Source organism: Phalacrocorax aristotelis, chromosome 6 (assembly GCF_949628215.1).
Source record: "Phalacrocorax aristotelis chromosome 6, bGulAri2.1, whole genome shotgun sequence".
Classification (NCBI taxonomy): domain Eukaryota; kingdom Metazoa; phylum Chordata; class Aves; order Suliformes; family Phalacrocoracidae; genus Phalacrocorax; species Phalacrocorax aristotelis.
Window position 1 is genome coordinate 22,642,581 of NC_134281.1, and position 27,488 is coordinate 22,670,068.

General features: G+C 36.0%; 1 protein-coding gene across 11 annotated transcripts in view; it reads left to right on the plus strand.

Annotated features, from left to right (window-relative positions):
- The window catches only part of ATG7 (autophagy related 7), a 115,033-nt gene that overhangs the window by 76,566 nt on the left and 10,979 nt on the right, over window positions 1-27,488 (plus strand). For 2 of the 11 annotated variants that reach the window (XR_012661107.1, XR_012661109.1), the window contains 3 exons: window positions 14,588-14,648; window positions 16,930-16,976; window positions 17,622-19,773. The exons of 4 other annotated variants lie outside the window; for them this stretch is intronic. Coding sequence is in view for 3 of the 7 variants with exons in the window: in XM_075096603.1 (XP_074952704.1) it covers window positions 2,848-2,874 (27 nt within the window). In the remaining 4 variants the exon portion in view is untranslated. Of the gene's footprint in view, window positions 1-2,847; window positions 2,895-14,587; window positions 14,649-15,113; window positions 15,154-16,550; window positions 16,613-16,929; window positions 16,977-17,621; window positions 19,774-27,488 lie in introns of all 11 variants that reach the window. 5 more of the 11 variants (XM_075096604.1, XM_075096607.1, XR_012661108.1 and 2 more) reach the window with 4 other exon arrangements.

Sequence of the window (27,488 nt, forward strand, 5' to 3'; positions counted from 1 at the left end):
GTTCATACTGCAGAAGAGTTTTGTCTGAAACATTGGGGGTAAGAGGGAATTAACATCATTGGATTGCTCATTGCCTCAAGGGGGTAGCAGTTCCATGCCCATAAAAGCTCTTGTTGTTGCTTTTGGACAAGATTTTCTTTCTACTGATCAATCTGCAAATAATCCAGGAGATCCTGTTATCACCAGAAGTACAACTTTTAATTCAGATCATGTTCAGTTGCTGCAATATTTTTTCTGATTTTGATTTGTGTCAATAATATTTCATTAACCCCGAGTGAGCTCACAGGGAAACTTATAACATTTAGAAATGGAAAAATGTTATGCAGCCAGTACGAACCTGTTGCTTGGGGCTTCAGACAGACTTTTCAGCCTTAGTTTCCACTCTTCTGTCAAACCTGTGTATATCACTTCTGTTCTCAGCAAGTTCTTCTCAACTCCTTTAATCTGTTAGGTAGAATTGAGAACTACAGAAACATTGCAGTGCTGTGCTGCCCTGGGCATGCAAGCAGACTTTGTTCTGTAGGTGGGAGCGGGTGATGGATTAACAGAGATAACTGAAGCCACCTTCTGTACCTGCACATGAATAACAGAAGTGAAAAGCATAAATATGGACATCAGTACAGAGATATAGACTGATCAGATTTTGCATGATCCTTTTCATTTAAGGGAGCCTGGCAGACTTCCAAAGATTACTGCTTCCAGAAAATTATAAAATGAAAAAAATACAAATTGAAGATACAGCCCTCTTTTTCCAACTAAAACTATCTTAAGAGCAGAAAGTCACTCTGTCAAAAACCGCATCACTGGTTGATCCTTGTGGGTCCCTTCCAACTCAGGACATTCTATGATTCTATGACTTCTTGGTTCTCCAGAACAGCACAGGGATAGCATCAGAATGCAGAAACGAGAGATCATGCTCTGATGTTCATGGGGCTAAGTGAAGCAACACTGTTCTCTAGACACTGGGATTTGCCCACTGTCTGTTACAAAGAGCCTGACAAGGATTCATTATTTTTTCATCTGAATCAGTACTCCTAACTTGTAACTGTGACAGAGTGATTTATGTCATGGTTCAGCACTAGCTCAGCCTCAGCAAAAAGATCAAAGAAGGGGGTGTACACATCAGAATCAGAATAAATTGTTTTACAAAATGGGTTCTTGTTAGGTGTTTATAGGAGGGTAAATGTTGCTGGTTTTGTGTAAGTTCAGGCTTGACGAGGCTCCATGATTTCTAATGCATTAATGAATTTTACAAATGTTTTATTTCATCAACATAAAAAACCTTTGCAAAAGATAAGAATTCTTATAGAGTGTCGTGGTTTAGCCGGCAGCTCAGCCCCACACAGCCGCTCGCTCACTCCCCCACCGGTAGATGGGGGAGAGAATCAGAAGGGTAACGCTCGTGGGTTGGGATAAGAACAGTTTAATAATTAAAATTAAAAGAAACAACAACAGAAATGCAATGTAAAGGAGAACAACGAGAGGCGCAAAGCCCCTGGGGGAGGGGGAACGAACCGCTGAAACAAATCGCACAATGCAGCTGCCCACCGACCCGATGCCGCGCCGCCCCTGAGCCGCAAACTGCCCCCCCCCTTAATATACTGGTCATGGTGTCACATGGTATGGCATGAACCTGCCATTGGCCAGTCGGGGTCAGCTGCCCCCACCATGGCCCTGCCCCTCCCAGCCCCCTGCCACGCAGCAGAGCGTGGGAAGCTGGAAAGGTAGCCGAACCCCACAGTGAGAATTATCCCCTTCTCAGACAAAACCAGCACATAGAGGAGCTGAGAAAGCATCTTCCACGTGTACTTCTCCACTCTGGTGTTTGTATAAAACCCACACAAGCAGAAAGACGGTCATGAAAAACCAAAATATCATACTGCTATATTGATCTCTTAAAAAATGGTGTTTTTAGTTGCTAAAGAATAATTTTAATTTTAGGGCTTTAGAAATACTCAACAACTGATATCAGATGATACTATTCCGACTCATCAAATGTAATGCTGTCTGGAGCCATACAGTAAGTGGCCTGTTCACACACATCCAATGACAAGTCTGTGATGATGAACAGTCCCTTTATAGTGTGGCTTATGCAAAATAGGAAATCTCACATCCTCTATGCTGACTGGGTGATGAATCAGGAAAAACTAATATTAATAAGTGGTATGTCAGCAGTTCAAAGTGAATTAGAGGAGAGCAAATTGAAACTTGGATGTCATCTATAATAATAAAACAGTACTGAAACTAAGAATCTTTTCAAGTTCCTGTTGCAGCAGCTGCAGTTTACTCATCTGTGTCTTAAAACTAAGTGTATACTAATCTGAAATATTTTATAAGTATTTTTGCAAATAAATGCCAGCTAATAGATTTTTTGCTGCTCAACTGTTCCACACTTCTGTCAAAAAAGTTAGTGGGTAAGTGTATTGTCACAGAGTTAGCAATGCATTCATTTATATTTTCCTCAGAGTTCTTCACAGTACAAAATGAATGTGCAACCTCTGTTTGAAATAATTAGCTGTGGTTTACTGGGGGAATTTTGGTACTTTCATGTTGTACTAGCTTTTGATCAAAATTTCCCCGCACTGCCATGTTTAATTCTGGCCATCTGGATTAAAAGCTTCTCTTAATCTTAAATACAGATTGTAACTCTTTCTTTTTGAGTGTACTGCCATGAAGTTCTGGCTAGTTTCCAGCTTTCTTCATTAAAGCTTGCTTTATTATGGTTTTTTGGCCATTAAATGATTGTTATGCACAATAGGTATTTGATTATAATTTGCTGAAACTGGGAATCAGTTACAACAGTAATCCAGTTCTGTAATTAACAGAGAGCATGTTTGTACCTGCTAGGATCTTCTGAGACCTACTAAGGGGTGAGGAAGAAACAGAGTTGAAAGGTAACAGTTTCTGCTAATAAGACTTTAAGCATTCTAATCTGACAGTATTTTGTGCTGTGTTGTGGAAGTGTGACTTTCTGCATAATAACTACACTTGAACCAAAATTTGTGGTTGTGACAGGGATAAAAGGACAGTTTCATTTGTTGTAGATCTTCTCACATGTTTTGTTTTTGTTTTGGGTTTAGAAAGGCATGTGCATTCTAGCAGAAAAGGAGCAATTGGGGATCCTTGAATCCTATCCAAGTTTTGTTACTGCTCTTCTATGGTTTTTGTCAGGGAGTTCAATCTTACTTTCATTGTTTTTTCACCTGTAAAGTTTTAAAAGATTGTGAGAAAGTTACTAGCTTTAAAATTCTTTTAAAAGTAGAGCATTTCATAGGTGTGTGTTTACTTTTGTATTTTGGCTGTTGTGGAGTTGTAAGAAATGTAAACTTGTCTTAGCTACATGTTTGGACTGTTATAAACAAGGGATAGCATGAAATAGCTGATGGTATAATTTAATCTGATTCTTAGCAGTATGTTATTGATAGTATAAAGTATACACATGATAACTATAATAAGCTTTAGAAAATATTTCTTTAGAAAAGTGAAGTTATGTAGCGTCTTTGCAATACTACTTTTCCCTAACTTGTGTCTGTCCGATCTGCTAACACTCCATCTTTGAGATTCCTTTTAGAAAATCTGCACCTAGAAAACTTTTCTGGGAACTGAATCTGTAGAAGTTTGGTGAGATGAAGCTGATTAATGAAATAATTTCATTTAAAATTTTACAAGCATGTATTTGGCTAAAAACAATTTTCTACCACAGCTGAGAACTAGAGAGATAGAAACACTGTGTGCGCAATAACTTCCTGTCTTGAAATTAACTATTAGTCTGCAGTGAATTGTACATACAGTATGTTAGAACTTTGCTTTTTAATGTATTCTTTCTCTTGATCTCTCAAATTAAGGACATACAATGTGCCTTATGAACTAAAACAGATTATACTGTAGGCTATGGACTAAGCAAGATAGAATAAAAATTAATGAAAGCTGCAGAATTTAAGTGCTTTTTCCACAAAAATCTAATCAGAATTCTTATGATGTAATCAGGAGTTTTCAGTCTTGCTAAACAAATGGGGAATATGGACTTGAATAAAAATAGTACTTCATAATTTTCTGTCTTTACTCAGTGTAGTGAACCCTAGTGTTCTTGTGAATGTACAATTGAAATGTGTACGTCTTTCGAGGATAATTTAAGTAACTTGGAGATTCAGATTTACCTGAAAAAATCCCTTCTCCTGTCATACAAATCTTTTCTTTCCCTTTTTATGAGGTTTTTTTTTAATACATTTGTTGATTTTGGAAAAAGTAAAAGGCATTTCTTGTGAATCTAATCTTCTCAATGGCAAGCCCTTGCACTTCCTTTGCCAATAGTTTATTTCATATGTATTCAGTCCAGTTTTCTTTTTGCATATGTGAAATAACAGTTTGGCAACTGTAAACAAAATATATACAGTGAAGAAAAAAAGACTTGTATTTTTTTAAAGTGAAAAGATTTATTTTATGAAATAATTCTTTCATTGAAGTGAATAATTAAAGCTAAAATAAATAAGATCTTATAAAAGATTGCACAGTAATTATGTAACTTTTAAGAAACAAGGGTTCATGGTAATGAAGTATTTTCATTTTACTAGGTTTTTCGTAGAAAAGTACAGTATCATGTGATGATATACCACAGTGTGTGAGAGTAGTTTGCTGGTTCAAAATCCAAACATCACAGAGTAATTTCCAGAGACCAGATGTTTATCAGTTCCCTCTATGGAAGAGAGCAGAAACGTTCTTATTTGAAGTTTTTCGACTGGAACTCCAGTGTAACTTCATAGTAGGCTTTCATACAGCGTGACTTGAGCACTCGTGTATGACCCATAAAGGATTTACTTTTGAACAAAGAAAATTGCTTATATGACTACACAGTCAATAACCACAGCATTACCCGTTATAACTCTGAGAAAAACTAGAAGTATTTCTGTTTCAGTAAATAATTTGGCATGGCTTTGGTTCACAGTGGCCCATGTAAGGCTTCTTCAGCTCTTGTAAATTGAGAATTAGTGCACCTTTGGTATTTAGAGTAATGGTGACAAGACTTCCTCTCTCCTCTTTCCTAATCCTCTTCACTTTATTTGTCATGTGATTGATGAGCATACATGTAAATGTCCCTGGGGTGCTGAGGTTTTATCTTTATGAACCCACATCTGAAAAATTAATTATTTTTTTCCTGTTATATTGAACACAAACTGACTCAATCATAAGAAGTGCCCCTGGAGTATTTATCTAAACCCACACACATTCTCAGGTGATGTGTGTTACAGTAAGTATGGGTGTAAGGTACTGTTGACCAGCAACAACATGATACTTGCCACTGGTTCAAATGCAATTGCATTGCTCCTCTGTGCTAATTTTCATTAAGGCTACATCAGTATTCTCTGTGCCATGCCTGTGGGTGAATTTTTGCATTACAAGTAATTTTAATACAGCATGTACCAAAACCGTGTTCTTACTAATTAATAGATGTGTTATAATGTAATTGAAGGGCAAGTTGAAGTGAAAAAGTAAACTCCAGCTCATTACCTCTTCAGCCTGTTTGTATGTTGTTTTTCTGATCCTTTGCTGTCATGCAGAGTGTTCTTTGATTCTGTATTATGGTTTCTGAGGATACTACTATACGTCTGCAAAGCTTAAATCAGTTATTCCTTTTTATTTTAAAATTATTATAACTAGAGGATACATTTAAAGATATTTTAATCGTGTATTTGCCTGACTGCTTTCACAGAATAACTAAGCCACTCAAGTTGGTTTTGATTTCTAATGTTACCAGATAACGTGATAACTGGGGTGGGGAGGGTGATGGGATTGGGGGGAGACTAGAAAGAAAGCTTACCTATTTAAAAGAAAAAAAAAAGGCAAAACAAAATTGAATGCTGATTTTTGTTTCCTCTGTGATAGATATAGTTACAAAACAGAAAGCTTCTGACATTGAAACTGCATATTCTTAGCTGGGCATGCATTCTTTTAAAATTTATTTCTGTAGTCCAGCAAGGAGATTTATTTTTCGAATTTGCCTATTTACCATCTATTTCAGCATTGTTCTGTTTTCTGTGCCTGATATAAATGCATATGTACTTGATTTCACATGGGTGGTTACATTCTGACAATAACATAACAAAAAATTGAGAATTAATTAAATTATATTTTGGTTCATTTTAGTTTTGAAATGTGTATGTAAATCTATAATTTAGGAAAATGCAGGGTCGTTGATAATAAAGTCAGGTTTTTAGGCATGATCTTTTCATGATTGTAACTGTAATGCTTATTTATTCCTGCAGTTCTTTCCATAGTGCAGACAGGGTTTCCCTGTTCCTGTTAGTTGTCTTTAATTTAGGTATTTGTATTGACATTCAAATGCTTAAATTAGAAATTAACAGTCTTCAGTGGTATTCCCCTTTTATGTCGTTACAGTTATTGTAGTTACTGTGCAGACATTGTCCCATTTCAAGGGCTGTTTTTAATAATTCGAAACAATATAGATTTTTTGCAGATATCTTTACAAAATACAGCTCCATATGATTTGCTCTGTTGAAATGGGAAGGGAATTAGAATAGATTACATCTGATGTATTTATATGATGCTAACAGTACTCTGTGTATTTTTGGAGGTGAAGGATTAATTTGAGAAGAGAAGCCTCTGAGGTATTTCTCAGTATCTGCCAGGCTTTTCGCATGTAGTGATCTTCTCTGAGATCTTAAACTCCTTGAAGTTACTCAATACCAGTGTGCTGGTTTTGGCTGAGAAGGGGTTAATTCTCCTCACCGTGGCGGGTCAGCTACCTTTCCAGCTTCCCAGTCTGCCGTGTGGCAGGGAGCTGGGAGGGGCAGGGCCATGGTGGAGGCGGTTGACCCCGACTGGCCAATGGCAGGTTCATGCCATACCATGTGACACCATGACCAGTATATTGAGAGGGGGCAGTTTGTGGCTTGGGTGGCTGCATTGAGTGCGATTTGTTTTGGCGGTTCGTTCCCCCTCCCTTCCCCTCCCCCCGGGGTTTTGTGCCTCTTGTTGTTCTCCTTACATTGCATTTCTGTTGTTGTTTCTTTTAATTTTAATTATTAAACTGTTCTTATCCCAACCCACGAGCATTACCCTTCTGATTCTCTCCCCCATCTACCGGTGGGGGAGTGAGCGAGCGACTGTGTGGGGCTGAGCTGCCGGCTAAACCACGACAACCAGTCAACATCTTCAGGTTATGAATTAGTTCAAAATTAACATAACTGAATTGTGATAGAAATTCTCCTCTTGAATGCTCCTGCTTATTTAGCGGACTTTTCCCATCTATCGTCGATAGCTTCTCGTGGGAAAATAAGAGAAATTCAAATGTAATAAACAGGTACATGGGTATTACAAAATTTGATTTGTGATTACGTTGTCTTACACTTGGCACTTCATCAGTTATCATGTCTCAAGTGTAATTAGTTTCACAGTGTTCTCACATTCCCCTCTTCACATATAGAGGGAGAAATAAAAAAAAAAAGTGTACATTCAGCAAATGGAACCCCTATATTGCCATTTCTGCTTTAGGCCACTGACTAATGCTGTTTCTTATGGAGCTCTGTCACATTTAGCTGACTAGTAGAGAAAAGAAGAAACTTAAGCAATGAGAGGTAGGTAATAAATTAACTTTGTATTTATGCTTTGTTGTGTTTTGTTGCTAAGGAAGGGATTTAAAAGATCAAAATATAAAAATTGTATTGGAAGTGGCTTAAATCTATTTTTTTTTTTCCTCTGTTCAATAGTCAAATTTCATTCCAATGTATTAAAATACTCATCTTTGGATATTTGAACTGTGGGATAAAAATAACACTAAGTGAAAATTTGGACAGTGGATTTTGTATGCACTTAGTGCCTAAACTATGCTAATATCTAGGGCTGCGTCTGACTTTTTTGTTGCTATTATTTGAAGGGAGTTTTGGTTTTAATACTTCAGCCAAACTGATATGGCTTCATGTTTGTAGAGTATTGTATCATGACTTAAACAATGTATGGTGAGTCTTTGGAAATGTTAGGCAAATAATCTGCTTCTTTCAGGTTTAGTTTATCTTGCTGTCCAAGTGGTTAGTTGATACAAGAGACTTAGCATTTTCTGAATGCTGATGTTATTATTAATCAAATATTTGAATAAGAGAAAAAAGAGGAGGGATTTGGCTTGCCTTCACAGATGTCTTCCAGCACTTCAACAAAACAGCAGCCCTTGCTTGTCTTTGTTTCCATTGGTGCATAAGAGTCGTAAGAAAGCAATTTTAAAAAATCAACTAAGTAAGGACATACAACTGGAAAGTAAACTTACTTGGAAGACTTGCAATTAAGTCATGAAAAATTTTCAGAGATACATATGGCTAGTGTTCGCAGAGAAGCCGTGGTGTTGAATAGGCATCCAAGCTAACCTGGAGCTTCCCTCCCTCCTCCACTTTCTTTTCCACAGTGCAGTTCTAGACTGTCAGGATGTGATCAAGGCTTGTTCTGGTGGTTTGTGGTTTTTTTGGTGGTTGGTTTTGGGTTTGTTTTTTTTTTTTAGTTAATTGGCTAACTACCTGTGAATCAGAATTGTAGCTGTGGCAGTATGGTTGCTGTGAACGTGGTATAAAGATGGAATTCCTTGTTGGAGGGGTTGTTCTTATTTTGCATCCAGACAGCTCTAGAGATACTTCTCTGGCTGTGTGCAAATGCAAACCTCTGAGTTATACAAGATGCTGACCAAAATATAGCATATTAGAATGGAAACTCAAGCCTCTATTGTATGTGGTGTTTTGAAAATGAAGAGGTAAAACCTTCTTTGAAAAGGCTCAGTATGTGCTGGATTTTGAAAGTATTTATGCTTTCGTGCTTTGTTTCAGTTGTATTAAATAGAAAAATATTTAGCAGTCAGGGAGTAGTTCTTTACTGTGTGCAAATTGTCTTTTGGGGGATTTACCTAATGAAATGTGTTGGATATTTTAATATTTGGAGAAAAAAAAATCAAATGTCATTTGTCTTTAAAGATATTCTTTTTCCTGCTTGGAGGAAGATAATCTGAAATTGAGTGTTTGTCTTTGTTTGTTTGGACTTGTTAGTCTTAACTAAATAAAAGAACCTCTTAACTCTTTTTTTTGACTGAATTTTTCCTTGTAGTCAAAAAAGTAAGATTATACCTGCCCATTGTTTCATTTACTATAGAATTTGTTATAGTATTTTTCATAGGGAAGTCACATCTTTGAATAGGTATTGAAATCTGGTTTCTAATTAAGACCAAGGTTAACTTAAAGAAAACGGGCACTTAGCTAAACCGCTCTAATTATAACCAATGCAGACTTCATTTGTGTGAAGCTGAAAAAAATGATTCTGCTGTTGTGAAGAAAAAACTTTTAACCATAAAGATTTGTAATTTTAGAAAGCAATAGTGTTGTCGTCTGTTCAACAAGAATGTGGTGAAGTGCCAAAAGTTTTACTTTAAATTACCAATGCAAACAGAGAGGTCTTCGTCTTCATTCTGAGAGAACTTTCAATAGAATCCTGAGGAATAGGTTTGGGTTTAAAAGTGATTACATTCCACACTTTCATGGTTTTATGTAATTTAAAAGTTTTTTAAAAAATAATCCCCCAAACCTAGTAAGGGCACAGCTCTTGGAACAGAAAATTTCTGTCTAAGCATGCAATGCTGTCAAATGCAGGAAAGCAAAAGGGTGAATTTAAGCAGTGGGATGCAGTCATTAGTTTACTGGTTTTTACTGTTAGTTTACACATACAGTATTTAATTGCACAGTAGTAAAGTAGTCAATCTGACACGTCTTCCAGGGGTATGTGATTTTACAGCTAACATCTGGGAGGTAGTGGATACTTGTATGCAAGAGGTAGATATTCGCACCTTTAGCCTTGATTTGTTTCTTGGTGTTTCAAAAGAAGTTGCAGAGGTTGCAACTTTTTTCTTATACATGGGAGCAATTCTTTAGAGAGTGAAGACAGTGACATTAGTTCAGGCTGAGAAGGCTTAAAATGGGATTAATTTCCTTTACAGTTGCATGCAAACTATTTTTGTGACACTTGAGTAAATGAGACCCCAGGAGAGAATCTTATATTTCAGCAGACACCAATAGACTGCTCAGGAGACTTAGAACTCTTTGGGATTGACTAGAAGACCCAATTTTATTTGCTCTGTTACTCTAGCAGGTCTGCTTGTCTTACCATCAGACATTCTTCCTCCACCTCAGCATATTACTCCTCATTTGGGGGGGGAGGAGGGGCCCGCGAGTTTTCAAGATCTTGGTGCCCTCATCCAGTACCTGAGGGGACTGTGCAGGGAAAATGGAGCCAGATTGTTCCTGGAAGCAACTGGTGACAGGATAGCTGTAGCATGGGAAAACCTGATTTTATATAAGGAAAAAGGTTGTGTGCGTTTTTATTTGGGGTGTTGTTTTTGTGTTGTGTGTGAGTTTTTTTGTTTTGTTGGTTTTTGTTTTGTTTTGTTTTTATCATGAGGGTGGTCAAATGCTGGACCAGGTACAGAAGGAGGTTGTGGGATCTTAATTCTTAGAGATACTCAGAATTCAACTGGAAAGGGCCTGAGCCTGGTTGTGTTGGCCCTATTTGGAGTGGGGGTTACAGTAAATGACCTCCAGGTGTCCTAACCTAATTTTTTCTGTAGTTTTAAGCAAAAGTATAATAACTGTTGGAGGAGAACACACAGGCATAAATCTGTCATTGTGCTCAGTTCTTGTATGTTGCTAAGCCAATGCTTCTCAGTTTTGATCACTTACAGTTGAACTACACTGAAATCTCATACTGAGCTTAAGTGTTTAGCCATGCTTTTTAGTTAGCAGAAATGAGTTGCCCTTGATTGTATTGCTTAATTAAATTGTTTAATGTAATTTTTATAAAAATTGTAAGAAAACTTTTAAATTCATGGATTTCAGTGGAGTTGACATGGACGGGTAAATGGCTTAATTACAGTAGAAACAAGAGCTAATTCAGAAACCTCCTAACTTGGTTGTTTTTAAATATAGGACATGATATTAGAAGACAAGTATTAGCCACATCAGCTATTCATGAATACTGCCTCTGAAATTGGGAACTGTGGTGACACATGCAAAAAAACCCCTACTTTTGCTAAACTTCAGCTTGATAATTATTAGAGCTATTTCTGGTCTGAGAGACCTACTGTTTTCCCCTGTAGCAAAGCTGCTGTTTCTGTTTTGTCAGGACAGTTTCGGAAAATAATTGTTGTTCCCATCTCTGTCTTCCTTTTTGAAGAAGGAATTTAGGCTCAGAATTCTAGTGGTTTCTACTGCTAGGAAGAGACCAAGAATTTTTATAATTCTTGCATTTACTCATTAATATAGAATATATTATGTATCATACTGAGTCTTCTGTTTGGGTGCAGTAGGTATGTCCAGCGCCTAAGTCTCTGGAAGTAGAGCTGACTATAACTCTTCTGTTCATGCTGGTCATCAATTTTTATATCAGTTAATAACTATCTACCATAAACCTAGGTTTTGCAAAACCTTGCCTTAAAAATAATTGTGCTTATTGTTGGATTTAGACAGCTTGTTCACATGTTGCTGCTTTCTGTCCTTAGAACAATGTAGCTTATAACTATGTTGATCAAGTCTAAACTATGTTGAAACCATGTTTAGTAATAAATGTACAAAACCAGCTTTGAACAAGTTGAAAATCTTACAATGAAGCCAAAGAAAGTTTTGCTATTGACTTACATATAGAGTAATACAGTTCAAGCCTTCCTTGATCAGTTTAAAAACAGACTCATCTCTTGTGATTTTTAAGATAAACTAGAGGGAATATCTTGACTGAATGGTAGGAGTTTTGAACTCAGCAGTTGCATAATTTACAAGGTCCATTGTGATCTACATAACCTGTTTTTCATACAAATTATGTGCAAGACAACTCATATGCTTCAAAACAAATATTAAGCTGTGTTGAGAAACTGATAAAAGGTTCATAATTTAATGTCTACTCCTACAGTAAAAAATTTAGCAATTTGTAATGTACACCTCTGACTTTATTTTGTGAAAGCGGACTGTTCTAATGCAGTGTATGTTGCAGAGTAACTTTCAAGCTGTGCACTTCTGAATTAACAGCGCTAATTGGTGCACTGGTTGAAAATGTGACCATTTGCATTTATCCACTAAGTGATTAATGTACATTATTTTAAAGTTTAGTATGATGGTATGCAGTGTTGAACAATCAATTTAATTTATGAATGCTTTGAGAACATTTTGGAGTCTCACAATGTGAATAATTGAAAATTGATTCTAGCTATGCCTGCTGGAGATAGAATATGAATTAGATTACTTTTGCTAGATTAGCTTGGAATGAAGCTTTAAAAAATACAATTGGGTGTAAACTATGCAAGACTTGTTTTAATTGTAGTTCTTTTAAATCATATACAGAAAAGTAAAAAAAAGCATGGATAATGTGTCCTAGCACATTAGGTTTTCTGTCTCAGTATGAAATGGCTTTCAGTGGCTTACTTGGAAGACTTCTATTCGATACTCAGTTTGTGTATCTAAATGCAGTACATATGCATACATTAAGTACAGTAACTTTCTTTTAATCAAGTAAAATGGTGAAAGATTCTTAATTTTTTTAACTGATTTTCAGAATGTCTTGCAGTATTGTGTGGTGTACTGTTGAAATATGTAAATCTTAAAACCATTGTTAAGATCAGTTATTTATGTTTTCTGTGGTCTTGCTTAATCTAGCAGTAGATGCAATAGATACACTATTTTGTAGAAACAAATATAACTGACTTCGGCTACTTTTAACTATTTGCCTCAGGCTACTAAATTAACTTTTCCATGCTCTGAATAGTTACCCTGACAAGAAGTCCCTCTGTTTCCTATTCTTAATTCTTGCCTGACTGTGTGGATTGAGCTGTGTGACTGGACATTAAAATGAGGTGGTGTGTGTTCCTTTCCAGTCATAGGACATATCGCCTTATTCCAGGAAACACCACCCACTATTGTTTCCAAGACATTGCAGATCTTATGTACATTAGGTAATTTAACTGTGATACAGTAATTAAAACCAGAAGTTCTTTTGCTCTGCACAAAAACTGTATTATGCTTTTAAAAATATATATTAAAATTTTTAAACCAATTAAAATATTCATATATATAGCATTGTTAGAAGTAGGCACAAAAATACATTTTAAAATTATATAGAATATTTTGTTCTTCGTGCTATGTGACTGGCTATTAACACTATGTGTTCTTATACGTGATAAGCACACAGTTGTTATTTTAAGTTAGCAATTCCTTATTAGCAGAACCATCCCTGCAGCTTTTCAGAATGTTGAATATTATTCACTGATCTCTTACTAATCATCAGTTTACAGATGGTGAGTCTTTTTTTTTTTTTCAGAGCAGTTTACACCTCTGACAAATTGTTTTTAATTTTGCATTTCACGTAAAGAACTGGTTTTGGTTAGTTCTCAAATAAAAAGCCTTCTCATAATAGAAAGGAGATGAATTAAATATTAAGAGTAGAGAACGTGTGCCGGTCTTTGTGCCTGTAGTGGAGGCAGCAAGATGTGGAAATGGATATTTATAGAATACTTTGAGCTTTCAAAAGACTGTAGAAATTGAAATCCTGGAGAATTCATTCATGTAATCAGTGAGATATAAAAAAGATTACAAGGAAGGCTGGACTTCTATTAATCTTTTAAAAACCTGTTAATGCAAGACTTCTAAGAACTATGAAATTGTTGCACTAAGAATCTGCTTTCAGTTGATCTCTTCACCTCTGCACTCTGCAAATGAGTTAGATTGTGTATACATGAGAAATGGTTGCTGCCTTTTCTCCCTGGAAGCCTTCAGATACCCTTACACCTCAACTTCTAATTCTATTTGTGATTCTAAAATCTCTGAAGATAGCAAGTTATCATAGTATGTTTTGTACTGAAAATTATAAGAACATGGTGATAACAACCCACAGTGGAAAAAGTCTTAATTTCCACTTTAATTACTATATAGTACTTTTAGAAAGTAGTGATAATAATACCCTTGACAATTTTTTTTTGGCTCCCTTGTTTTTCATTGAAGCAATAGAATTAATTTATGAAGAATAAATTTTATAGCTTATCTTGACAAGGATTTTTTTTCTCAAGGGGAAAACCATGGTAAGTTCATGAACTTCTTCCAAGAGTAGGATTAAGATCTTGATGTGCCAGATTTATCAAAGACATTGTTCCATTAGTGAAGATGAGAAGGAAAATGGGAATAGTATTTCAGTACTGCTAAGTCTTTACAAGCTTCTGATTCAAATGCTTGCATTAACAAGAATATTGTTTAATGAAATCTGTAGGACATGTTGCAGTGCTGTATTACCTCTGCCAAGGAGCATCATTGTGCATTTCAGCTGAAAAGATATGCCAAACACTGAGTTGAGTCTATGAGACTGAAAATAAATATTTTGATTGGTCATGTCTTTAAAATATGTTTTAATTGAGTTTATTAAGACTGGCATTCTTCCAAAACTGCTGCACAAAAACTCTGGGATCTGATCCTTCATCATTTAAATAAATGCCAAAATTCCAACTGACTTCAAAGAGAGCGGAATTAAGATCTTAGTCACTGAAAGACACATTCTGATTTTATCTCATAAACAGGAGGGTCATGCATGATTGTTTGAAAGACAGAAGCAAGTACCTGAAGGGAAGTGGCAATTGGGTAAGCGAGTCTTCTTCATTTGAATCAACACTGAAGGCATGTATTAGTTTGCTCTGGGAAGCAGCTTCATGTTAAAGATGGTGTCTCTCATTAGACATATTCTTAAGCCGAAAGTGTTCCAATTGTCCAAATTATCAATTGCTTCTGTCATTGTTAAATAGTTGCAGTGATTCTCAATGTTGAGTTTGTGATGTGGAACAGTTAGCTAGTGGTGATACAGCTGTGGCAATCTAAGGAATAAGCACAGCAAAGTTTAGAGAGAAGGTAATACCTTGTATTAGATGTACTGACATGGTTGGAAAAGCAAGAGAATCTTTTGGCATACAACATTTACATGCAAAGGAAAAGCTGCAAATTTTAGGCTGGCTGAAGCTGAATCATTCACTCTGAGACTGATTAGTAGAGTTTCTCCTTGGCTTCACTGCCATCCAGTCACTTCCATTTCCCCCTTTTTTTTGCTGTTAGGAACTGTTTTTAGATTCTGTTCAAGTTTTGCTCTTCAAAGGTAGGTCACTTTCCATAGTAATTTCACAGCACAAATTCATGAACAGTTATATTGGCCATCACTAAAAGTATGATAATCTGCAGCAGTAGGCAAGAGTGAGCAAGCAGAGGGCTTGTTAGGCTGATTTCTCTGCCAAAGCCTACATCTCACCCAGGCTACAGCTAGAGTTTAAATTTATCAGATGATTGAAGAGAATTAAGGGGTCAGGCCTAAGTGAGGACTGTGAGCTCAGAGGCGGTTTGATTTGTTGGAAAGAGATGGATGATTTTATGAGAACTCGTTTGTTGCTGGTAACTGGATACTTGTCATATTCCGGACAGCTCTGAGTGCCTTTCATTTGTCTTAAAACTATTGTCTGTAATATATTTTCTGGAAAATCTGAGATGAAGAAACCCTGCCTAAATATAGCTCTCTATGAACTTCCTCTTCCCAAATTTTCTGCATCTCCTATCCCTTCCTGTGTCTCCCTTTCTCTTCTGAATCAGTGATGGCAGTTATACCCATCTATAATTTTCTAGTTTAAACATAATTTTCCTGCATTATTCCAAGCCACGCACCAGTTTTTTTAATTACACTGATTTAGAAGACCATTATTTTTTCTCCTTCATGTTACTGTTCACAGCTCGGTTTAATATATGGTATCTGTAAGAAATTATCCATTTAAGAATCATGGCTTGAAGATAAAATTGCAGGTAGTTGACACTTGATTTGTTGATACTGTAACCAAAATACTTCAAATGTAGTGATGTATCAATAAACAGTCCAGAATATTCTGTTTGCAAGAAGATGGGTAGCCAAAAGGAGCACTGATGGCAACAGTGAGGCTTTATAAGGTACACTGACTGACTCCATCCATAGGCAGTATGCAGGCCTTAGAGTACAGTGGGAACTCAAGAAGTAGATTTCTGATTAGCTTGAGCATGTCTTAGCAAATGATGACATCATGACAGGATTCCTGGAGTGCTACTATAACATCGTTATTTAATACCAGTGAGCACTGGAGGAAAATAGTTACAAGTAATGCCAGTTTTAACAATTTTACTGTCTGCTGACAGTTCATGTGTGATTATTTGTTTGCTAGATATAGTGCAGAAGAGGGGAGCAGGACAGTGTCTTTTGAAGACAGTCCAATATTTGCAGTAACATGAAACTGAGCCTGCAGTTTAATGTTATGAGGTAGTAATGAAGGCTGCACCCAGAGTTGGCTACTGTGTCTCAGCTAACAGATGGTAACATCTTACTGTGATAAGTGATAGTCAGGGTTTAAGAACATTCCTGTTTTTTTCAGAAACCTTGGTATGGTTAATTGCAGACTATTAGAGAAAACCTAATTTCAGTAAAGATAGTTCAGACAGACTCAAACCTGTGGTAGACGAGCTTATTTTCTTTCATTTCAGAGTCAGAGTATAGAGATATTTGTGGGGAAAATGTTCTCAGCATCTGAAGACCCAGATTATAAGTAAGGATTTCTGCTTTTTGATGGTTGGCTTCTTTCTAGTTAAACAAACAAACAAAAGTTTTCCTTTGAGCCAGAGAAGGGAATTTCATTCAGCTCTGAAGACAGCTGATTTGCCTTGGGGCAAAATGTTTGAAGAAACAGCTGTCCAAAAAAGGAGAAGTGCTAGGGAATAAAATAATTGAAATTGTCAAATAAGAGTTTATAAAAAAAGTATGTGAGAGCTTACTGTACATAAACTAAAATAAAATTTAAGATTACTGCATACTATGTTGTATCTGAAAGGGTTCATCAAGCTAACTTACTGATTTTGCATTCAGTCTTGTTTCAGGCTTTTTACTACGACAGAAAATTTTTGCCATGTTCTGTAAGTGTACTCATATCATATAAATATAAAGTATATAATTTTAAATTTAATGTTACCTGGATTTTTCTTGAGGATCTTTTGACTATATTCATCTGAGCATTTTCTGTTGATAAAAAAATCAACAACAGCATGAGTCAAAATATTTAAAAACTCAAATTGACATTGCAGTGTTGTCAAATCCATTTGAACTTTGCAAATTCCTGAAGCATACTCTCTACAGATCTTATTATGTCTCCAATTATAAATATTTCTTCTTAGGTAGTGGAAGAATTCTTCAAGATTAATTAAGTTAAGACTTTGATTGTGGCTCTTGGTGAACACTTACATGCATCTCAGTCATTATTTTAATTACTATATTTGAAAAGTCTTATTTGGGTGTAATTTGGATATTCTCAGGTACTGTGATAAGCCAGTACAGTCTGTTGCGGTTGTATATGTCTGTCATGAATTCAAATTTATATGCTGTCAAAAAAACAGTATTCTACTGCTGAAACTGAACATTTGTTCCCAGTAACTTTGTGGGAGGAAAAAAATCTCCTTACCTTCTATGTGTAGGTCAGCATAAAGCATAGCATTTTGGTTTTGTCTCAATAAATTATCTTACTCTATTTCCTTGTTTATTTCTTTACATTGCTGCTGAAAAAGGACATGCTGATTAAATAAGCATTGAATGTATATCAAAGACACAGAATTGTTTCCAAGGACATTTCTTCATCTTTATGTTGTAAGATAATTATAATGAATTTGATTTGTAATTACTGCCAGAACAACAAGTCATACAGAATTGTCAACATACAGAAGGTAAAAAATATGGTGAGGTAAGTCCAGGCTTCCACTGGAGAGAGAAATTCTGTTCCTACTTGCCTAGTGTTAACTACAGAGCTTTCTCTCATCGTGTCCCTCCCTCCCCCCATTTTTGCTTCCTCCCCCCACTCCTATAGCCATAAGCACTTTGTCATGTTGACACTGGCAATCGAACTGTCTTGCTTTGAGTATGAAATAACTACTTTTATTGTTTCTAATATGCAGCCTAGGGCCAAAACAACCAAAGCAATTTTAAAGGACTAGGTTCAGAAGGGGGCTGGAATTCCCATTGTACAGCCCTTGGGAATATGACTTCAGTAACCAGCTCTGAAGCAGTTATTTATCCTAATGACAACTGTTGGTCTGTCCATACTTAGTCAGCTGAGTTCCACACTGTTGGTGACTAGCTCGTTGTCATCAATTCTTAAAAAACAGTGCTGTCAGGAGACAAGGAGATACCTATATTGTTTGATCTGGTTCTTAAACTTCAAAAATAATTTTATTCCATATTTCTTAAAGAATTTGGGTTGGATCATTGTTTGAAAGCTTCCAAAGAAAAACCTAATTCTTCAGGCAAAAGTAACATTAATACTGAAGCCTACTTTCTATCAGGGAGTATCTTTGTGTAGCACTGATAGAATTTCATGTCCAGGGTTTTCTCTTTTAACAGCTCCCATATGACAGTGTCCCTACAGATGATATCTGCTTTGTCGAGTGTTTTACCTACGTTTTTTCTTAAATAATTTTTTTATTCTAGCTCCACTTTGTCCTTTATATTGTCACTAACCGTAAGTTTTTTGCTTGTATCTTGTGACCTAACTTTCAGCTTGTCTTTATTATTTTACTTTATATCTATCTTGTTTTGAACTCTCATCGCCACTGCTGTCAGCTTTCTGACACCTTTCTTTTACTGCAAAATGCTTCCAGTCTGTAGTGATATTAGAACCCCAGTTAATACCTTTTCAATCTCAGTTCTATGAAACACTTCCAATAAATCTTCTGTAACTCATTTTTCATAAAGCCGTCACCAATAATCATAAAACCTAAATATATTTATTCTTCAATCTCATTGCTGCTTGATTTAATCAGGTTAGGTGCTGTCCTTTAATCTAATTTGCCTTTTTGAATGGATTATAAATCAAGGTGACACCACAATTTTCTCAAAGTAACAAAGACTACCTTTATTTATGTAAGCATGTCATACTGTATAAGTCAAGGAGTATAACTATATCACCTCTGCTACACTCTCCTGCTCATCTAATGTTCAAGTCCAGTTCAGAAGCGTACAGTAATGAAATAATTATCCCATTCACCATTGTCTTTTAATAAACCTTGACTGACTGCATAATTTTCCATAAGTTTTAATGGTACTTCTAATCTTTGTGCATGAACTTTTATAATTAGAATAATGTGGAACTTGTTCTGCCTTTTGAATCATTTGTTGTTTTTGACTTTTTTTCTTCTTGTTAGCAGCAAATATGTGATGTGCCTGCCCAGCTTTGTACTGGGTCTCCATATGAATTTCATTCTTCCTTCATGTGGGAAAAGTACTAGTTTAGAGATAAATCCCTTTTTGATTGGCTGCTGTAAATAAAGCAAACAGCAATTGTTTCTAAACTAATATCACTGATGTTATCATTGCCCAGATTAGAACTTGACTGCAGCTTGGAGAGACATCAATGGAGATCCATCATTCCTTTTATTGAACCTGATGCTTTTACTTGTGAAAACCAAATCCTACTCAGTTATTTAATGGGACATGAAGCCTAGATCTAGTTTTCTGTTCTGAAGGATTGGACTTTAAAATAAGCTTAGACCATTTATTTTATTCATTTTTATTTACTAATAATTTGTTAAAATAAATATAAATAACTTAAGCTGCCACCTGTTATTGTGTCCTTCTCACCTGCAAGGCTGAAGATGCTCCAGAGTGCAAAATTAAGCTGAAGAGTATGTATTTCCATGCCCTAGATGAGACAGAGATCCAAACACAGTAAGATTTGTATCCTCATTTGTATATGGATTTGTATAATATTTTGCTGGTTGTCTTGACCTTAACACAGTCTTGTGGAGCAAGATTGACCAACATTTGAAAGGTCATCATGAAGCTGCTCTCTACAGAGCTGGCACTTCACATGTAATTTCATAATCGTTGTATAGATGCATCTTGAAACTCTCTTCCTTCCAGTAATGCAATATAGGTAAAAGAGAGGGTGTATGTTGAAAATTGAGGTACCACTGCCAAAGCAGGAAAACAATGTTTGGCTGTTTGTAGAGCACAAAACTGCACTTACTCCTTGCATAGTTGATTTACATAAGAACCACTGCAATGCTGTTTCTAAGTATGTTATTGTGTCATGCAGTGTGTTCTGTAGGTGAATAGCTTTTGGCTCTTTTGGGATATGGATTAAAAAACTTGCTAGAATATCTTAAAGAATCCTGTGTTACCTGCCCCATCCTTTTTAAATGAAGAAACCAATTTGAATTAATCTACCAGTTACAGCTGCTGCCTGTTCCATTTGCCATGCTGTGGGTCCCTGTGTGTTTTAAATATGTTATTGCTATCCTCAGTGGGCACTGAAACGTTGAATGTCCTTGTTTTGAAATTTCACTGAGGCATACTTAGACTCTTACAAAATCCCTCCCGGACATTGGTGTAAGTGTGTTGGCACTGCATGTCTACTAGGACTCTGAGATTGTTTCTCTGATTGCTCATGTGCTTCTATTAAAAGCTTACTTGTCTGTTAGCCAGGTGTATGGCCAACCTGTGTAATGGTGTCTGTGTGTTGTTCTGGCTGGAGGAAAGTGGTTTAAAAACAGGCTTCAAGAAGTGATTGACCTCTGTGGAAACAGACTGCACAGATGTGTTGTAATATCCTTACCACTTCAGCAGACATGACTAAACAGACTTTGTCTGCTCTGAACAATCAAGATGTTTCCCAGTGAGTGCAGGGCCCCATGCAAGTTCCAGCTTGCTCCCAACTGGTAGAGGAGTTTTTCAACTTGTGCAAAAATATTTTAGCTGTTCATGTTCTCTTCATTTTAGGGTTAACTCAAGAAATTTAACTTTTCAAGGAACACCGTATTCTTTACATAAATAAAAACACTTCCAGTCTTCGGATATTTCTAGTTTTTCTAGTTCCCTGGAAGCAATACTTGACATAGCCAAAAAAAGCAAACCTTGCTTTATATGAAAACAATGTAAGAAAACCCAGCAATGTTTATTTATTGACCACAACAGTTTTCCTGTCATCATGACTCACAAAAAGAATCTAGAATCTCTGCTCAGAATTTTGCTTTAATGTGGGGGCTCTTGAATGTAAATTTAGAGCTCTCGACTGATATCCCCAGGATGGAAATGGAACTGAGGACTGATGCCGTGTAACTGATATCAGGGGGAACTTTTTGCTATTGAATTAGATAAGACAAGGAACAGGGAAGTCACTAATAAAAGTTCTGAGAGAAATAAGACTAGGTTTATTATGCTGAATAGTGTGATCACTGTGGGTATTGGCCTAGCGATGAGCGATCACCTAGTTATAGGTGCACGATTGGACTGTCTGCCACCTCTGAAGGTGTAGCTTCCAGTGGGAGAATACTCTGCTGTCCTGAGAGCAGTTGAAGAGTCGTTTATCTGCTGAGGTAGGCTGACAAACCAGATACATAGTCTTTTCTTCAAGGTGGACCTGTTTTCTTTAGGTTTCCTACTCTCATATCTGTCTCATGTCTATCTGGTAATTAGAGAAATTTTCTGAAGGTAGTGAGTTTAAAGTATTGAACAATCTTCAAAGAAGCCATGACAGAAAATGAAGCATATAGATCCAAACCTGAGATATGATTGTTAATGGGTTGGGATTTTTTTAATCCCTCAGTATTGTTGGTTAACATTATGGAACCTTTTTCTTTGTTGGAATTTTAGTTGAGCTGTGTTACAACAAAGACAAAGGAATACAAAAGTTTCCATGAGTGGCTACTTCCTTACATCATCAAAGTCACCCAGAGCAACAATATTTAGATATCAGATTAGCAGGAAATTACTATATCAGACTATGGCTGCTAATCATTTAGCGTTTCAGAAACCTTTTGAATTAGAAAACAGTTTCGTGACTTTAAAAATAATAATTATAAAGAATCTATTTGTAATAAGTATAGGTTACTTGTTCTGTGTTAAAATAGGTAGACAGTATTTGGTTAAAACTTTGCTACCTCGGTGTTTTATGAATGAAACTTCATCATGGTGCATGTTGAGCTATGCTTGAAAAAGAGATGCCACCGCCTCTTTCCCTTAGCGATCCCCCCTACCCCACCAACAAATAAGCCTTTAAAGTAAACAAGATTCAGTTAAGATGCTAAACCCATTAGAGGATTTAATTGTTCATGATGGATATAACTGAGTAACCTAATAATGTTAATACGACTTAAATTATAACACATAACTACCAGTTGGGTATTACAGAGGCATAGAAAATTGAGACTGGACGGAGCTCTGGAGGTGATCACATCCAGATTCCCCTTTGGTGCAGGGCTGAATCACTGGGCAGCTTGTCCCAGTGCTTAACTGCTGTCACTTGACATTTTTTCCTTATGTCCAGACAGAATTTCTCTTGTTGCAACTTTTGCCCATTCCCTTCTCTTCTTCCTGTACGTGCTTCTCCAATGAGTCTCTTATCTGATTCCATGACTGATTATTCACTGGAACAGAGGGAGGAAATATTTTGCTAAGAAGTGACAGAAGTATCTAACTTGGTGAACTTTATATGCGTTTTAATCCCTGAATTTCATGGTAAACCTTTATTTTCAATGCTAAAACTAGTTTAAATCGAAGTTGAGCAAAATAAATTTAAAAAATATATTTTCATAAAAGGTTTTCTTCTGTACTTTACTGTTGGATACAGTAACTGAAGGAAGTTATTGAACTGATATTTTGTCTTAGAGAAAGAAGGAATTGTTGGTTTTGGTTGGTTTTTTTTTTTAAATCATTCATTTGGTGACATATATGTGGCTAGGAAGATTCTTCGTATTTCTTCAAAGCTTGCCTATCAGAGTGCACTGATAGAGCACTGATTTATAAAAAAATCACAATTCTAAACAAGCTTATTCTCTCACTTACAGCTGTGTATATCTGGAAAAATTTCTAAAGGTTGGCTATGCCAAGTTTTGTTGACTACATAGTCTTATCAATGGAAGAAGCAGCTCACGACTTTGAAGATGAAGGAAAACTTTGCTTCATCTTTACAATGAAACTAGACCATGGATCATTATATTAAATGTGGCGCAGAGGGGCAGCGAATAGAATAGTTCCTGCTCTTAATATCCTGTTTTAATTCCCCCCAAAAAATGAAATTGCTGTCTTTAGTAGTTCAAAGCTGTATTCACAAATTCTACTTTAGCAGCAAAGTTTTATTGCAGCCCATCACTTGGTTTTTTTTGAATCCTGAATGTGATAATTTAGTTCTGAGGAATATCAAAGAACAAGTTATCAACTTTTTATCTTGTAATTTTGCTTGAGAATTTATCCCCTGTGGGTAGGTCAATGTGTGAGAAAGCCCCGTAGAAACTGATAAAATAGGTGAGTGGACAACGAAAGCTTTACTTAATAGCAGAATGACTTGTTGTCTGTAACTTGATAGGAGCTGGTTTGGGCTATACAGTGAAATAACATACAGTTAAAGACAAGGAGTTTGTGAGATGTGGGAGAATGTATTGCCAGCACACATAGACACAAGGAGATTTATAACTGGAGTAACAAACCTAAATGATAAATCTATGTTTTGAATGGCGTTGATGCAGTGTAACTGTCAGAACAATGAGAAAATTAGAGGAACTTAAGGCATAAGGTGATGTGGGCTTTAACAAGGACCTCTGGACAAACAGGACCATGTTAAAAGTATTTATGATGTGGTTTAAAATTGTCTTGATGTGTAGCTCAAAAAATGCAGAATCTGCTATCCAGGATGGTTTGCATTACTGAGAGGAGAAAGAAGGAGAGGATTTCAAAGGCAGAAATGACTGGCACTTAGCTGATACTGCCCCGCTTACAATTATGAAGAAACCAAACTTCATTTATAGCTATTGAAACTCTTTTTCTCTAATGTTATTTTTGTAGTGTCGTAGACCACAACCTGGGTATGATACGACTCTAATTCTGATTTAGCTCCTTAGAAAATATGTCCTGTTACCCATAATGAAAAACAAAATGGGGAAAAACATGCATCTCTGATGTGGAGGAAATCAAAACCTCAGTTCTTGGTTACAAAATAAATTTTTTTTATATACTGTTATGAGGAGAAAGAACAGTTTCATTAGAATTGTAATTCATTTGTTTATCACACTAGAAGAGAAAAATTATACCTACATAAGAGCTTTTAAATAAATTTTGTTATAAAGTAGCAGGCAGTTTGAGCAGTTAATCCAGGAGTAGTGGTCAGCTTTATAGAAAATACAAAAATGTATCACTTTTCTCCCAGTGAGCTCCCAGTGGAGCTTTGGAACAATAGTACTCTGTACTTTGTGTTAATGTTTTTGAGGTAAGTGTGGGGGTTTAGTTGTTTTAAGTGTTCTCCATTACACAACAGGTGAATCCAGAACCGGCATTTTGTAGGAATATTCCATCGAGCCAGAAAAATGTTATGAAAAGTTTGGCGTTAAGTCAGAACGGATAAGAACAAGGTTATTATATATGGAGTTGCAATCCTGAATGCAGCTTGTTAGTGAGCATGGCGAAGCAAAAGTAGACCAGTTTACACAAGACAAGATCCATATTTAGGGAGTGCGGTCCCATGTTGCCAAAGTAAAGAGATGGTTAAAATAGTTCTTTTAAGGTGTTTATGTTGGATAAAATAATTTGCCTGCCTTAGACCCACGTGGTAGTTATTAAAGACCTTATGTTTCTCAAATTTAGACCCAAACATTTAAATTAACATTTTGAGAGTGCTTCTCAGGTTTGTGGGTTTTTTTGTTTTTTGGGGGTTTGGTGTTTTTTTTTTTTTTTTAGTTTAAAAGAGGATTTGTGAACTATAGCTTAATGTTTCAATTATTTACAGGGTGCCTTTTGTGTTTTGGTTTATAGCAAGTCTTCAGTTTTACCCTCTGCAATATCTGTAGTCCCCTGTTCCCTTTAATTTCTGTTTATTACCAGTTCTGTAAGGAATTGAAGAGCTTTGTAAACTGAGTAAAATGAATAATTTTATTCACTAGTGAAAAGAAAACCATTTTTGAAGTGTTATATGAACTTAAATGTTTATAAATGAGTATGACCTTGGTTTTGAATGTTGTCCGAAAAGGTGTCACAGCATATTGTCAAACTGCCTCTTGAGCCTGCTCCTCTTGGCACAAAAGGAAAAGCTCAGCCTGATGAAAAGTCAGCACTGCTTTCTGCTGCAGTTTGTTGCTCTGGGGACACGTCTCAGCTGAACGCTGTTGTAGCCTGGCATCGCTTGGCTCGTGCAACCTGCCAGGAGTCACAGCATGAGAGGATATCCCTGAAGGCCCTGCCGTTTTTTACAATTTTCTGTTTGAATTAAAACAGTTGTTCAAAATTAAGCAGAACAACCTCATAAGTACATTCCAGTACTTTCTTTGAGGGGGAAGAGGAGGTAGTAAAGTGACAACAATGGGACATTTAAGATAATGTAAATTTAGTGCCACAAAGAAGTAAAGTATGTTTTCATAGTGCAGGAGATCTGTTGCTTGTTTTAAGATAAATTTTACGGAAAATTCACTTAACAGCCCTGGTTTATATTCCCATTTTAAAAACATACTAACTATATTTGCTGCCCTGCAATTAAACTTTTAAAAATAGCTTCTCACTCTGTCGTTCACACTTGGATTAACGTGTTCTTTCTGCGGTCCCTGTTGATCCCATAAACTCAGTGTAATTGGAGTAATGTAATAGGCAAAAAGATTAAAGTAATCCCATAATGGGGGGGGCGGGACAGGACACATTCTGAGACAAAACAAGATGTTTGGCTTGTAAGCAACTGGAAACCTTTAGTATAGCACATCTGCAATATACTTTGTGTTAGAGCACCATAAGGTAGCATGCTGCATACTTCATGTTACTATGATACTATAGAAGTGTTGTAACAGTGCTTTGCTACGCTTGACTAGCCTAAATAGACTTATAAAAAGATTTTGTACCAGATAGATTACATTGGAGTGGCTGTATTTCTTTGCTTTTTCAGAGCACTGGGTTACAAATAATGAATTGCAACAGAGTGCATTTGATTTTTTAATTGATGAACTCTGCACTCAAAGAAACTAATCACTTGGCATGATTACGCCATCTTCCAACAGTTTTGCGCCATTAGGCTAAAATAAGGTTCACCTACTGGCAAGAGCTTGTTCAAATATTGCTTTCTCATTGCATTCTGGGAATGAAAAAACCAAAAGGAGAGCAAGTGGTTTTCTACTTTGTTAAAGCAGATCTAGCAGGACAGATAAAGGGAAAATTAGAGAATTAAATAAGGAGATTTGATAGCTAGGACACATACAGGTATTCACAAATGATTTGTTAGTCCAACAGATGTTGAAAATATGTGGTCAGAAAACCAAAAGCAATTTCAGAAAGAGTTACAGATTCCTAAGAGTCATGTAAGACCCTCATAGCACAAAATCTCTGCACAGTATCATCAAAATTCTTAATTGTTCAGTTGTTTCCGTATTAATGGAAGTGTTATAAAAATTAATCTGACACTTGTGCAGGTTTTCAGCTGAATCTGAGTTGGACATGTAGTTTCAGAACTGTTTCCTGAGTCACTACATAGGTTTTTAAATGAACTTGAGGCTGCCTCTATTATGTGGAAAATTGTGTAATGTATGGGCATAGCAAATACTTTAAGAGTGAGGCAGTGTGATTGTAGAAGTCTGTTATTGCTGATGTACCTTGTGCTTTCTCATGTTAATTTTCTGTCCATTTTGAAACAATAGGGTTTTAGTAGAACTGAACCATAAACCTGATGTGTCTGTTGTATTTCTACAATATCTCTACCTTTAATATCTAAATATTTTACTAGTTGTGCTTTTATGCCAACTCTTGCAGTTTTCTGTGTAATACTTATTTTTATACTATTTGATAAACATAATGAGAGAAGTGACATGTAGGATTTTAGTAATAATCAAGGGAGAAACTGGCATGTCAGATTTTAATACAAATGCATTTATCTTCTCTAAGGTTTTGAACTGTATAATGTGAAATAAACCTGATTATTGCAGTATCATTTATGCATTCAATACTGGAACCATCTTCCTTTATTCATTTAGTTTCAGCTGGTGTCTTCAGAAATCAGTTTAGTTTCTAGCTATATGAAAAGCATTCTTTCTGCATAAGAGAAAAAAGTTTTCCACAACTTCCTGATGCCTCCTCCACAAGATAGAAATGTTGTATATACACCACATGTACCTCCATGGAAGAAGTGATGAGATCAGTGAGGTCACTGGATAAATAAAAATTGTAACTAATTAGTATTTTGATTACTTTTCAAGCTTTCTATTACTTACGTGTTACATATACAGTTCACTAGAGTAAATATGTTCATACTAAATACGTGTACAAAATGTGCATGTAAGATGACATAACCACGCATGGGAAATACGTGTCATGTTTTTTCTGCCAATTGTTATTTTCTGATAATGGGAATTGAGTTGAAAGTAATCCATACTGATTTCAGAATTATTTGGAATAATGCATATTTTGTTTGTCTTTGCCAT